Genomic DNA, 16,506 nt, shown 5'->3' with positions numbered 1-16,506 from the left:
ACAAATTAGTTCAACATACCTTTTACATTTAATAGAAACTGAAAAAACTATATATTACTCTTAAAACTAAAGGCTGGTACTACCTCTCCTAATAAAAGTTTATTGTATGCGATGATTTATCATTGAATTGAATATCTAAAATATCCATTATAGGGATCCAACAGTTAATCAACGATCAACTACACAGAAACCTACTATGTATATAATATAGCAGACCGATGTCGTCTAATCTATTTTCTACAACAATAGATACTAAGCCCTTACAAATTCATAATACTACATTTATAAATCACTTAGCTCGACAATTTTGATCAAGAAATTCAGGTACTTGTTTAAAAGCAAAAACTATTTCTTACAACAGGATTGCAACCTTTATAAATTCCATAACAATAGGTAATTATTCGCAATAATATAGTTATTAAAAAAGCTGAAAAATTCCAAAATTTTTAATTTGAATAAATGCATAATATAATATATGCTTAAAATATCTATTGTTGTTTACTAAATAGTATGTTCATGTAAGCAGTATTTATCGAGAGCTACGGGCGCTGGAATAGGACGAGCAACGAAGATTGAGTCCTTATTTTTTTCCCTCACAGCAAAGCACACCAGACTACCAGAGATAATCTTATTTGTGGTTATTATTATTACCATTATAAGAACACGCGAGACCAGCAGGAAGAAAAGATTTTTGGATTTGGCCGACCGCGAACGCCGAAAGCGGCGACAGTATATTATTTCTCGAAGGAACTAAATTAAAACCACTAGGTATATATAGTACCTATATATGTATATATTATACGGTCCTTCGTCCTCCATCTGAAAATTCTATAATATATGTATATTTTATGTATATAGGGAACTAAATTTATTTTTGACTTTTAATTAGTTGTTAAATAGTTTTACGCACCAGAGTTTCATTACCTACGCCCGAACGCTCAACGACGAGTAGGTACTAGCGGGATGACTATAATATACACGCGCTGAGCCGCCGATGAATTATTTAAAACTGCCTAGAGGTGCCCCATTCCTCGCCGTCATCGTCGCACGACTACATTCGGGTTTTGGACTCTACATAGTGTTCGAAAGACCAATCAACACCCGATAGCGATCGTTGTCGTCGTAAAGTTTTCGGCATAACCATTCGCTCCAGTGACCCAATACCTTACGCGTCATAATCGCCAAACGATGTTCGTTCGTCTGCATTGTAGGCCCGATAGTCAACTGCAGCTGTACAGCCGCGTACGCAACTATAGTTTCTACCAATCTTATTTCGGTACCGAGAGAACTTTTTAGTAAAAGGTAATTCTCAATAACAAAAAATAAAAGGCAACTAGCTACAACTATTGTATAGTAAATTGCTTCCTCTCTACACCGAAATAAAAAAAAAACCAGTTTTTAGTTGTGTGGAAATCAAAGCTCCGGTTAAATTGATGTTAAAATGTTACGCCCTAACTACAATATAATAGATTTTCGTATACGTGTACGTGTGTAGGTAAAATTAGACATTTTCATTAGATCAGATAAAAACGTTTTAAAATATTGTTCCCCTCCCAAATAAAACACTTCAAATTCAGCAGCATTCTGCCTGTCTCTTTAATCTTTACATGTACCAATTCACCCAGTTTTTATACCCAACATATCTCTACTTCCTGAATAGCTAGACTTTAAAAATTTTTAAAAAGTGTGTTGAACAAGCGAGCTTATCTGATCTGCCCGCGTTACTCTTAATTTCTAACAATAATAAAGCATATTATTATATATAGACACGATCTCTTCATTACTTTAAATTTGAACGAATAACTGACGTTAAAATAATCGTAGTATTTATACTATTCAGAATGACAGCTTGGATTTGATAAGTGGTGATAAAAGCTAGTTGTGGAAACAAAACGATTAAGTATTATTATTATTATTATTATTATGAATTATTAGTATTAAGTAGGTACAGAGAGTAGACTCGAACCATATCCCCTTTAAAAAATAATATTCACAACCGTATTTTCTTATGAAAATAATTTAATAAAAATAAACACTTATGGGTAATAAAATATTTTTGATAAATACAAGTCACATTTTTTCTTTTATAATTATAATTTTGTTAAAATTTGAATGTTTTTTATTATAATTGTATTAAAATATTAATGTTTTAAAGAAGTAGATTTAAATAAAAACAGTAGCGTACGCAAGATTTTAGTTCAGTTAGGGTTTTACACGAGTAAATAATTTAAAAAGTAATAAACAATTTAAATAATTTGGTTAACAGTTTTAATATAACTATTTATAACATATTATAATTAACAATAAATTAACAATTTAATTTATATCCATTACAAATTACCAACAATTGACCGACTATGTGCATTGAAATGGTGGTAAATAAGATTTTTTTGTAAAATGAAAAAAAAATTCAAGAAGGGATCAGAACTCTAAAACCCTACCATTGGATATTCCACTGAATAAAAAACACTATAAAATCTATAAATTACATTACATGTATTATTTTAAGTCATGTTTTTTTAGTACAATAGTTGTTTGTGTGAGAACAACTTTAATAAGTATAAGTATACACTATATAAAAAATTCTAAGTTATTAATGGGTTTTCAGATAAATTGTGTGTGAGGTACCTTATGTATATTGTATATTATATATTTTATAATATTGGAATAAAATAAATATACATTTAGACAGAAATAACTGTGAAAACACTGTTTTTGTATTTTAATAGAAATTAATAAATACATATATTTTGTCGTGATCAAACAAACATAATTTATGAAAACAAATTTTATGACTAACAAAAATATGAAAAATTATCGTCTATACGACAAATTGGACAAGCATATGCAGTGGATCCATGCTATCTGAAAGTCCAATAACCTGTGAAAATATTTTATTCCGTTCATGAAAATATATCTATGCTATTCAATTATCATTACTTCGCAGTTTTACACATATGTTTATTAAATTAACTAAGCAAGTAAACAACTTGAATAATTATGAATGTTAAATTATTTATCTTAATATAGTACCTAATATTATCCCATCTAACCATTTATAATAATATATTAATCCGCCAAAATATTCAAAATCAACAAAAACCTCTAATAAAACTTCATTCATTTCGCGTTATCCCCGGAAATCCTAAAAGACGGTTAAAAAAATGATGTCCTTTAAGAATTTATTAAACTATTTCTTCTCAATTAATGTGTTGAGTGAAATAACTGGTTACTTATCCGTATTTCATTCCACTATTGTAATTTATTTCCAACAACGTAACTAATTGTATAAAAACAAAAAAACTAGGAATTGTTTAATAACTACTTCTTGTAACAAAAATAGTCATGAATGTTTGTGTTTGGACGATACTTACAAACAGCTAATAAGTTAGATGTTTATATTTAATTATACTTTCGTATGTAATATGTAATCAATATACAGGGTGATTCACCAAGCATGCTCACTCCCTTTTTTTCTTTAATAATATAGTTATGTATTTTAAATCTGATTTTTGAAATATTTAAATATACTCAAAGACCATATTTTCAAATTCTTAAGATTTTTTTGTACCACTTAAAGAATGTCCTGTGGCGATACAAACTTCTGTTTTTCAAATGAGAACACCAATTTTTTACTGTAAATTATTCTGTGGATAATTTTTTTGAAATTCTGTTTTTCAAATGAGAACACCAATTTTTTACTGAACATTATTTTGTGGATAATTTTTTTGAAAATGTTGGTGTATTGAAATCAAAATTCTAATGAGTAATTTTTGAGTTTTTTAACTTTGTATTCTAAAGATGATTTCAGTATATTTAAAGATTTTTAATGGCTTCATTATTAAAGAAAATTAAAAGTGAGCATACTAGGTGAATCACCCTATTTATGGTAAAAAATTCCAAAATCTTAAGCTTTCATCGCCTTTCAAATAATGCCTATATTTCAGATTGTTATAATATGCCTGGAGAAATTATTACTCCTATAATTATTAGATAACTATTACTGTTATATTTTTATTATTATATAATACTGAATCTACAAATAAATACTAGTGCATAACCGAAAAAGTGTTTTATCAGAATCTTCTAAATTATTACACCACCTAGGGTACCATTCTTGGAAATCCTCCAAAATGCCTTAAACGTTAAGCATCATTAGTGCAGACACCTGAAATCATAAATATCAACTTAAAAGCAAGCTAAAAAAAAATGCTATCACTGCATGAATTTTTATCTGTCAATTATGACTCTTGTTATACCATGTTCCATAATAAAATTCGTTCAGTTGTTGGAACAATTATTTTCGTGAATCGTACCTATATTATTATAATAAGTGTTACAAAAAAAAACTAAAACGGAAGACTTACGTTCGTTTAAACGTTTTGGAATATCGACTGTAGAATAATGGTACACTATTATAGTTGCTTATAACCATTTTAACAAAATACTTTGAAACAACAAGGGTATTATAACAAATTTTATAAACGGAATAAGACATCAAAAATATTTTATTTTATAAAATAATACACGTATCCACGTGTTTAAATTAAAAAAAAAAAAGCTATCGTGTACAATAAAATGTTTATCCACACTTAATTACTATTTACTAATAATTTAAATAATTTAACTTCAAAAGTACATAAAAAATTATGAAAAGGTTAAATTTAACCTAACCTATTCAAATAATTATCATTTATATTTTGTACATTGCATATAAATATACAATAAAAAAAAACCCGAATTATAAATGTATATTGTTGTTTGAATTAGGCCTGTGTGATTATTGTTTGACAAAATCGATTATCAATTATAAGTTTTAATATTTAATTGCTGTTACCGATTAATCAATCGATTAATTCAATTCGACAAATCAATTCGATTTCTAATACATTAATTTCATAATTCAATAATTGACCTAAATAACCGATTAATTCGAAAATAAATAATATGGTTGTAAGTTGTATTGCCCTAATATAATGGATATTGGATAGTAAAAATTACAATTTGCATTATTATCTTTATTCATTATACTCTGTTAAATGGTTGTACATTACAATACAGTTATACATGTAACACTTGTAAATAAAAACTATTAAAACATAAGTAATATTATATATAAATAAAAAAACAAAGGAACTGTTTAAAATAGGAGTATAGATATCGGACTATTATAGGACTACCTAAAATCGAAATATCATAAATCTCTTAAAAGTTATAACCATTTTCTAAGAAACAATGTAACCAACGTTTTAATAATTTGACACAACTAAGGTTATACCTTCTACGGGAAATTGGGTGACTTCAGTCTTAACTTGATTAACCTAATAAACGTATTATAACTTATGAAATTTATAGTAATTTATTCTAATCGATTAATAATTGATAGATAGATTGATATTAGTTGATTTAATTGTAAAAGCAATTAATCGGTGTTTTAAAATATTGTAAAATCACCGATATAACCAATTAATTATATGGATAATCGATTAATTGTTATAATCACGGAGGCCTAGTTTAAACTATGACATTTTGTTATTTGGATCAAGTGGTGACCTTTGATCGAAATCTCGTCAATATTTAAAATACTAAATACGTGTTGTTTCTTGATGAACTACAAAGAAGATACGCTTATTGCTAAAAAGTTTAAAATAAATTCTTATGATATAAATCACATCATGTATATCTATAATAAGGTATAAAACGTTTCCATAATTTAATATAGAATTTTCGAGTCAGTTAACTAATTTAGAATGAATACCAACATTTAATAAATACTATATTACAGTAGGTATTTACTCTCATAATTTATCAGCTATTTTTACTGGGCAAATGATGATGAACAGAGATAAATTGATCTGTATAATAGTATTGAAATATTACTCTCCATTAAGGTTGATAGAAAAAACTCAGCTTATGAGCTGAGAAAGATTTAAATATTTTTACTCCACCATTTGTATTCTTCAAAGTATTGTAGATAAATAGTTTATATCTCACTACTCTAAATAATATATGAACATCCCAATGGAAAATACAACTAGAGCCTCATAACAAATTGAACTGTTAAATTACAATAAGCATTTTATATATTAAACATCATTGTTATCACATATGGTATCAGTATTTATAAATATTGAATTTAACTCCACTAATTATATCCAAGCTGCTAAACATGTTTTATATGAAAATAAAATATATTTTAAACATACAATTTACATTTATAATACCTGTTTTAGTTTTTGGTTGCTTTTACCACCGCATACACAGCATTTGACGAAAAATGAATGAACTCGAGCTCGAAAACCATAGACATTTGGCTTATTATTAAATTTAATCACAGGATTAGAATTTAATTTACGACAAACTATGGCCTTGACTCAGTATTTTTTTATGTGACAATCATTAATATTTTTATGCATGCACAAAATGTAATATAATAGTCATAAGATTATGTGCGACTGATAACTGAAAACCAATTCAATTTTATTTTATTAACACAATTCACATTTTATTCTATCCTTCCTTTTACTATGAATTTTATTTCCTTAGATTTTGTTTTAATAAAACTGTTTACTGCCTGTAACGTGTTGAATTTATTTATTGAGGGGTGCTATAGCCTATAATGTTTCAGGTTCACGACTTATATTCTAAAAATTCAACTAAAGTAGTAGGTATATTAAGTGACAAGGGTAGAAAATGAGCAATTTTAGTAATATCAGCTAAGTTAGAGAATATTATGAAATAAGTATATCAGTTACATGTAAAACGCTTACTGTTTTTCCAAATATCGCTTATTTTATACACTCTTTATCAAATTCGGAAAATTTTTTTCTAGATTGATCTTTTTAAATTATTTAAACAATTTTCAAAAATGTTATCCAAAAAATATTTGAATGACTTAAATACAATCTTCCTATGGTTGGTAAGTAACCGCTCTGATGTATAATTATATAGGTGTCGGGTGCACTTCATCATTAAGTAGGTCGCTGTAAATGATAAAGTAATGACTACATTTAAAAACAATTTTGAGTGAAGACTAAGGTTACTGTTAAACAATTATTTTAATAGTAATATCACAATTTAAAAAAATTTTTGCATTTTTTTATTTTGGAGTAACTTCTTTCTTGATGTAACAAACAAATACCTATATAATATTTACAATCATATTCATGAAATAAAGATAAATATAAATATACTTTATACTCGTTTGTTAATTCCTAAAATTTTAAATAAGTTAATATTCAAATAATATGTATGTGAAAATTCAATATTTCAGCTCAAAATAAACTGTAAGTAATGCATTTTCCGTAAAGATGATTTACTACATTTAGATCACTTTTTCATTTCATACTTAAACTGTAAGTATTGTTGAAAAATGGCATTGTGTTTGACGACATTTATCATGGAGATTTTTAGATTATCTTACCAACAAAAATGTTTTTACATGTAAAAACTTTATAAAAAAATCTTAAGAAAATTAGACGAAGAACGACGACAATGAAAAAACATCAAGACGTCATATTTTTCTCTTTATATGATGTACTATTATTTACTATTCTTTCACATAAATAAGCTTTGTAAGGAGTAGGTTTTTACTTATCTACATGAATACATATTTATTATTCAATCTAAATATACTTTACTAACCAAATGAAGTGCTCGTCGAACTTTATTTTTAGACAACGCAATTTATTCATTTTTATAACACACTTATTTTTTACACATTTTCTTCTATCAAATTATAAGTAAATTAATTTAATCATAATCATGAAATAAACAATATTTTCATATGCAATCATTTTTAAATACTAACATGCTTTAATAAGAATAATAAAATGAAATATGAATGAAGAAAACATCAAAAAAACCAACTAATTTCTAAAAGTTACAACTTATCCAAGGTTAGGTTAGGTTATGTCGTACAACTTTCTCTAAGAAAATCATCGTCGACTAAATATAATATACAATATACATGTACTTGTATATTTAACTAATGCTAATATTTATTTTTTTGAAAGTTAATAATATAGTAGTTAATGCTGTACCATAAATAAAAACAAAATTAAAATAAATATTTTTGATTTTGTAATAATTGTAGAATACATAAGAATCGTAATACAAATAACTGCATTTTTAATTGATGTTTTAGTTGTAAAAATTAATTTTTAATTTTGTATTGTATGAAAAAATATTATTTAAATAAGCTGATATTTATACGTCGTGATAATGTATACTAGTAGTTATGAATTTGTTGAAAACAAACATTTTATAAATTTATTTTACACTACATTATCAGCATTGTTTTTTCAGGTTAGGAAATTACTACTAGCATAAATTATAAATAATTGTATTTAAAACCAGTGGTATTAAATATAAGTATTGTAGTATACGCCGAACACCGACGTACACAAATAAACGAACAAATTAATTATAAGCACTTTTATTAAGCACTTTTATTAAACACTTTGACATCCAGTGGCGATCGAGTCACACAACCACCACCTGGCTCTGACACTGGTGGTCAGTGGTAATCGAGTCACATGACTACCGCCAACTGACCCCTTTTCTGTCTTCACATATTCCTTAAATATAAATTTTACAATCGAAACACTATCGGTAATATCGATATTAAGTTTAATCTAGTTACATTATACTTACTGACTATGCTTAGAATTATACTACCTAATTGTTATTGTATTACGCCATTACATAATTGTTTTGGTATTTTACCTATTACATATAATATGATTGTTTACTTAACCTAATTAATAGTTATATTTACAATATTTCTTATGTATGCACAATAAAACAGTATATTTTGGATAAAATATAATGTTACCTAATGAATAATGATAACTCCTTAGTCCTTATTTTGAGTACCAAAGTTAAACGTTAGTTTTATCCCTACATATTTTATAATTAATAGTTATTTAAAAATAAATACAAATAAATTCTTATGTTATTAATTGTTGGTTATAACTTATAATTTATAGCTGTTCAAAAATGTAAATTTTATTAATATAAATAAAAAATAGTATTAAAATATTTAGTTGAAATGTTCATTGATAATAATTTTGCATCCAGCTATAATATATACAGAGTGTCCCCCGAGGATTTACCCATTGTGATATCTCTTGAAATAATGAATATCAAAATTCCGGTTTTTTAATAAGACTCGCAGGGATAAGAACTATAATTATTCCATATTTTAATCTATTTTAATGTTTTGATAAAAAAGTAAAAAATATATTTTAGATTCTGAGCGGAGCGGGAATGTATTGATTTTACCATGATGTGTGTTTTTTTTTTTTTTTTTTTTTTGTGTGTGTGTCTGTCATCACGTTTTGGGGCTTCAAACTTCGGTTTCTCAATATTTTTCTAAATAATCGGGATAAATAAACTAAAAATTAAGGAAAAAGCAAGAAATTTTACACACAATCGGTTTTCGACAAAATCGATTTTGATTTTTGATGTAACTTAACAAATGACTATAGATACATGAAATTTTTACCCAATGTATATAAAAGTATATTATATCCACCATGTAATTTTCAACAAATTTCAATTTAATTTGAACTATTTATAGGCATATGCAATTTTCGATCATTATTAATTTTATTTCAAATTGATATCGATAACAATTTATTTGTTGGGTTGTTGGGTAGAAATGCTTGACAATTTAATACAACACTAAGTTTTCCATAAGTTTTTCTTCAAGAAGCTATAGAGGAAACTCAAAGCATCATTATAGGAAAAATTTAAGTGCGTTTGAATTTTAAATTTTTTCGAAATAGCGTAACGATAACGATTTATCTTCAAATGATTTTAAATATTTGTTATTATTCAAAAAGTATAAGTCGTAGATACTTAAAAATTTTACCAGTTATTTAGATTGGCATTTTCTTTACATGCTTTAATTTTCAAAATATTTTGACTTCTTTTGAGTTATTTATAGACAACTGAAATTTTCAATTTTTCTGAAGTGTCGATAAAATTTTTTTGGCCCAATCAAAATACTTGAAAATGTAATATAAAATTCCTCATGAGTTATTCTTACAGTGATTAAAAAATTATAAGAATACATAGGCACAATTTTTTTTTATTAGCATTTGAAGTTCAAATATTGACAAAAATTCGTCAAAACCATGAATATTTGCAAATTATTTTGTAGTTCAAAATTCATAAAATTGTTTTTATTTATATCTAAGGTTAAAAAATTCAACTCTAAGTTTTCCATAAGTTTTTCTTCAAATAGCTATAGAGAAAATTTGAAGCGTCATTATAGGGAAAATATTTTGAGCGTTTGAGTTTTAAATTTTTATGAAATCGTTTAACGATTACGATTTATCCTCAAACCAGGTATATGTATATTGTATATCTATGATAATATAAGGTATTATGAATTATGATAACTACATGCAATGTTTTTGGAAAAATTGATTAATCATACCTTATGAAAAATACGTCCTAATTGAAAAATAAAATATTTGTTTTAAAACAGAATATATGACAATATTTAAATATAATATATCCTAGACTGACAAATCATCTCCGTTCAGAATCGTTTTTCGTATACAATGATACCTATCATTGCATTCAAATCTAACCTACCCTAGTCAGAGGTCCACCCCACCCCCTACTGACATCCACTTACCCGCTTTTTTTAATTAACTCTTACTGTTTACCTAATCATATCCTATCATATAATTAATGACATGAAAGTAAAAAAAAGTACAGTACTTACTGTCATAAAATTTACATTCATATTATTCAATATTACCACTCATCTTGCTATTATATTACATTAATGATTCAAACATTAACAAAGTAAAGCTGACTTTTGATATGTGTTTATACAAATTCTCTTTCCATCAAATAATACTGTAGTAATAATATCTAACATTGTACAATAGTGATATTATAATAATTGTCACTATTATTAAGTGTATTATAATATTATAGTTGAATAATAAATGTTATATTGTAGTTTGGTTTAACGCCATCTAGATATCTTGTGTTTATAATATCCATTGTATTCTAAAATGTATATTCACCACTAGATATCTCTGCCTAGTCATATCTTCTCACGGACTTCTATAATAAGTATATTATGTAGTAAGTATAGAAGTCTGTGTATCTTCTATAGTTCTATACTGAGATCTCGTTTTTATCTCAATGAAATATTTGATAAATTACATTCGCCGCAGTTAAGATTTAGATTGAACTACTGTAGTGGTAGTGATAAATAAATTATTATATTAACAATTTTTTGTAGTGTAATGAAAAAAATAACAAGAATTAGCGTTTATTTTATAACAGCTGACTAAAAAATTGCTTATTACAATTATATTTTATGTACCTAATACTCACCTATCTATTATCTAAGCGGTAAAATAATATATTTACAAATTATAATAGTGAGTTAATTTTTCCATAATGTAATAAAAGTAACGGACATAGAAACTTAAGGTTGGGCATATCTTGTACCTCTATACCAGTGGTTCTCAACCGGTGTGTCACGGCACACTACTGTGTCGTGATATCGATTAGGCGTCCCGTGAGAAATGTCTGATATTTTTGTAATTATGCAGGTAAAAATATTGAAAACTAAATGAAAACAATAATTTTAGATTCTGAACGAAGTGATGAATGTATTGATTTTACAATGATGTGTGTTTTTTTTTTTGTGTCTGTGTACAGCATAACTAGTCGAAATAATACTTCGATTTCAAACTTTGGGGGTGGTTTCCGATGTAAAATTGAAGATCCTTGGTGCATTATAGAGGTCAAAAGTAAACATTTTCCAACAGTTTTCAAAAAAATCGAGATAAACAAAAAAAAAATGACAGAAAAACGGGAATTTTTACGCAAAATCAGTTTTCGACCAAATCGATTTTTTTATATGGTTGTAATTCAAAAAATAATCACTTTAAATACTTGAAATTTTCACCAAATGTTTATGTTAGTGTTATATATATGTACAGTTTGATTTTCAAAAATTTTTGACTCTTTTTGAGTTATTTATAGACCACTGAAATTTACACTTTTTTTGAGAATTTTTTTTTGAAGTGTCGGTAAAAAAATGTTGGACGACCAAAAAAACTTGAAAATTTAATACAAGGTTCCTTATGAGTTTTTCTTATTGTAGCTAAAAAAAATTAAAAATCGTAAGTCACAATTTTTTTTAATAAGCTTTTATAGTTCAAAATTTTACGAAATCTGTCGAAAACGCGAAAATTTGCAAGTAATTTTGAAGTTGAAAAATCATAAATTTTTTTGCGTTTATAACTAAGGAATAAAAATACAACACTAAGTTCTCCATAAGTTTTCCTTCAAGTAGCTATAGAGAAAACTCGAAGTATCATTATAGAAAAAATTTTAAGTGCGTTTGAATTTTAAATTTTTACGAAATAGCGTAACGATAACGATTTATCCTGAAACGATTTTAAATATTTGTTATTATTCAAAAAGTATAAGTCCTAGATACTTGAAAATTTTACCAGTTATTAGGATTGGTATTTTCTTTACATGATTAAATTTTCAAAATATTTTGACTTTTTTTGAGATATTTATAGACGACTGAAATTTTCAATTTGTCTGAAAATTTTTTTTTGAAGTGTCGATAAAATTTTTTTGGCCCTATCAAAATACTTGAAAATTTAATACAAAGTTCCTCATAAGTTATTCTTAAAGTGATTAAAAAATTATAAGAATACATAGGCACAATTTTTTTTATTAGCATTTGAAGTTCAAATATTGACTTAATACGTAAAAATAACGGCAATGTTCAAATTATCTTAGATAGAAATTCATAAAAATTTTTCTTTTTTGATCTAAGATTTGAAAATTTAATACAAGGCTCCTATCATATTTTTACAATAGCAGTTGAATAATAAAAGAAATGCGTAGTCACAAATTTTTTTTATAAGCATTTAAAATTCAAATTTTGACTAAATACGTAAAAATTAGGGCAATGTTCAAATTATCTTAGATAGAAATTCATAAAAGTTTTTCTTTTTAAATCTAAGATTTGTGAATTTAATACAAGGTTCCTATCATATTTTTACAATAGCAGTTGAAAAATAAAAGAAATATATTGTCACAAATTTTTTTTATAAGATTTTACAGTTCAAATTTTGACTAAATATATAAAAATTACGGCAATGTTCAAATTATCTTAGATAGAAATTCATAAAAGTTTTTCTTTTTAATTCTAAGATTTGAGAATTTAATACAAGGCTCATAATATACTTTTGCAATATCAGTTGAAAAATAAAAGAAATATATAGCTACATTTTTTTTTTTACATGCATTCAAATTTTAATTTTGACAACATACGTAAAAATCACGAAAATTCGTAAATTATTTTATTCTATAAATTCATAAAAAATTTTCCTTTTATACCTAAGATTTGAAAATTTAATACAAGGCTCCTTACAAGTTTTTCAATCTTTATCACAAAAAAAATGTCCATCGGAAATTCAAATTAAATTTTTATTAGCATTTGAATTTCAAATATTGACAAAAATTCGTCAAAACCATGAATATTTGCAAATTATTTTGTAGTTCAAAATTCATAATATTGTTTGTATTTATATCTAAGGTTATACAATTTAACACCAAGTTTTCCATAAGTTTTGCTTCAAATAGCTATAGAGAAAATTTGAAGTGTCATTATAGGAAAAATGTTTTGAGCGTTTGAGTTTTAAATTTTTATGAAATCGCGTAATGATAACGATTTATCCTCAAACCAGGTATTCGTATATCTATGATAATATAAGGTATTATGAATTATGATAACTACACTAATTAATTAACCGTGCCTTATGCAAAATGCGTCTTAATTGAAAAATAAAATATTTGTTTCAAAATAGAATATATGACAATATTGAAATATAATATATCCTAGACTGACAAATCATCTCCGTTCAGAATCGTTTTTCGTATACAATGATACCTATCATTGCATTCAAATTTAATCCCATCCATTACAGTAACCTACTGTACAGCAGAGCGACATCCACGACTTAACCGCTTTTTTTCATTATATTTGTGTCGAGTGTGTCGCAAAAACTTTCGATGTATAATAGTGTGCTGTGAACCAAAAAAGCTTGAGAACTGCTGCTCGATACGATAAGTATATTTATGATGACGTGTGTAAAATTGGTGACTAAAACACTATTTTAAAGCAATTTATTATGGATCGTTGCAATCCTATGAAAAGTTTGGTTAAGACTTAAGGCATAAAACCACACCAGCTGATATGTCTCCAACTTTGTGTGTTATGTCATAATCACCTTATTATGCTCAGTGAAACAACTTAATATAAACCATTCAAATTGTCATTTCATTATACATTCAATTTCCTATTATTATAAAAGAAGGAGCATCAAAATTTTTGAGAACTTAAAAAATAATTCACAGGAAAAAAACCATTATTGTAAAACCAATGAATTCCTATGAGTCCATGTGAAAATCGCGAAAAAAAAATCGCGAAAGTCAAAATCGCGAAAAACAAACAGCGAAAATAAAAATCGCGAAAGGTTTTAACAGCGAAAACAATAATAGCGACAAGTAAGAAATTATTTTCGTTAGTGGGTATACCTTTATAATAATAGTAATATAGATAATCAATAATGTAATTTTGTAATCTTGCGTTTTGGATCACGTAATAAAGATATGCCGAAGTTAAACCTAAAAACTGTCAAGCTTTGTCATAGTAAATAATAATAATAATGATACCAATAGATAATCAATGTCATTTTGTACTTTGTACAAATCATCAGTCACACCAGTCCGCATTTCGTCCGTTCGCCGTTGCCATATTCGTACAGTATTATTCACTCGTAACAATTTCGCAATGGAGTTTATAAAAAGTCAAAAAAACAAAAATTTACTTAAATATAATGGTTATTTATATAGGTTAGACAAAAAATATAAAAATACCGTGTATTGGAGATGTACTGAAGAACTATGTAAATCGCGCCTTAATTTAAGAAACGACGAAATTGTAAAAGGACCTAGTGAACATAACCATACTATTTCAAATTTAGAATTTGAAATACGTGTTTGTATAGACGAAATGAAAACTCGAGCTCTGTCATCTCAAGATAATCCACATCAGATCGTTTCAGAAGCCTCAACATTGTGTTCACAAGCCGTTCACGGAGCTCTCCCTCCAGTAAGTTATATTAAACGCACTTTGTGTCGCATACGACAAATTAATAGTTCTGCTCCGTCTAACCCATTTACTATCACAGATATAACAATACCCGATAAATATTCCCAAACTATTGATGGTCGTACATTTTTAATTAATGACATTGAACCAGTTGAAAGTCGGATTTTAGTGTTTGCTACGAAAGAAAATTTAGATTTACTGTCTAAATCTGATCATTGGTTTGCAGATGGAACTTTTAAGTCTTGTCCTCCATTATTTACACAAGTATACACAATACATGTTATAAAGCATAATTTGGTAATACCAGTAGTTTTCGCTTTAATGCCAGATAAAACGCAAAGTTCATATGAAAGGTTATTTTCGGCAATCAAAACACATAATATTAATTTAAATCCAAAAACAATAATGACTGATTTTGAACAAAGCTCATTAAACGCATTTAAAATACAATTTCCAAATACTGAACAAAACGGCTGTTTTTTTCATCAAACACAATGTGTTTGGCGAAAAATCCAAACTATTTCTGGAATGGTAGACAAGTATAAAGCAGACTCAGAGTTTTCATTGCAAGTCCGTTACTTGTCTGCCTTGGCTTTTGTTCCGGAAAATGACGTAATTGACGCATTTGAAACATTGTGTGAAAGTACGTATTACACTAATAATGAAGACGTGTTAGAACCACTTATTTCCTATTTTGAGGATACATGGATTGGTCGTCCAAATAGACGTAGAAGGAGAAATCCCAGATTCCCTATTTCACTGTGGAACTGCTTTAGGTCTACTATACCTGGTTTACCAAGAACAAATAATTATGTTGAAGGATGGCATAGAGGCTTTAATAACTTATTGAGTTCATGTCATCCAACAATATGGAAATTTATTGAAGCAATTCAAAAGGAACAAAGCCTAAATGAAATGAAAATAAATCAGAACATAGCGGGTACTGTTGAACCATCCAGAAAACGCAAAAGGGATACACTTAAAGAATTAGTTAATGACTACGACAATAGAGACAGACTAGAATACCTAAGGGGTGTTGCCTATAATTTAAAGTATCAAATTTAATAATTATTTATTGTATTTCTTATTATTTATTTATTCAATTTTTCAAATATTTTAAATTCATATACTTACACATTATAATTTTAGGAAAAATATCAAATTTAAATTGTATTTTTTTATAGTATTTTGACGTATTGTAAGGTTTTTGTGAAAAATATATTTAAAAGAATATTTTAATTTTCGCTATTATTGTTTTCGCTGTTAAAACCGTTCGCGATTTTTATTTTCGCTGTTTTTTTTTCGCGATTTTGACTTTCGCGATTATT

General features: G+C 26.5%; 1 protein-coding gene across 1 annotated transcript; it reads left to right on the top strand.

The window, feature by feature from the left end:
* Positions 1-15,079: 15,079 nt before the first annotated feature.
* Positions 15,080-16,243, top strand: LOC149056453 (uncharacterized). The gene has a single exon (XM_089227082.1). It carries the CDS (start codon positions 15,080-15,082, stop codon positions 16,241-16,243), a length of 1,164 nt encoding a protein of 387 aa, XP_089083208.1.
* Positions 16,244-16,506: the final 263 nt, after the last annotated feature.

The sequence above is a fragment of the Diuraphis noxia genome, unplaced genomic scaffold, assembly GCF_037042655.1.
Source record: "Diuraphis noxia isolate RWA-SAM2 unplaced genomic scaffold, SU_Dnox_SAM2 contig0004, whole genome shotgun sequence".
Taxonomy (NCBI): domain Eukaryota; kingdom Metazoa; phylum Arthropoda; class Insecta; order Hemiptera; family Aphididae; genus Diuraphis; species Diuraphis noxia.
Note: the sequence above shows the minus strand (reverse complement) of the source record. Positions and strands in the feature narration are given on the sequence as shown.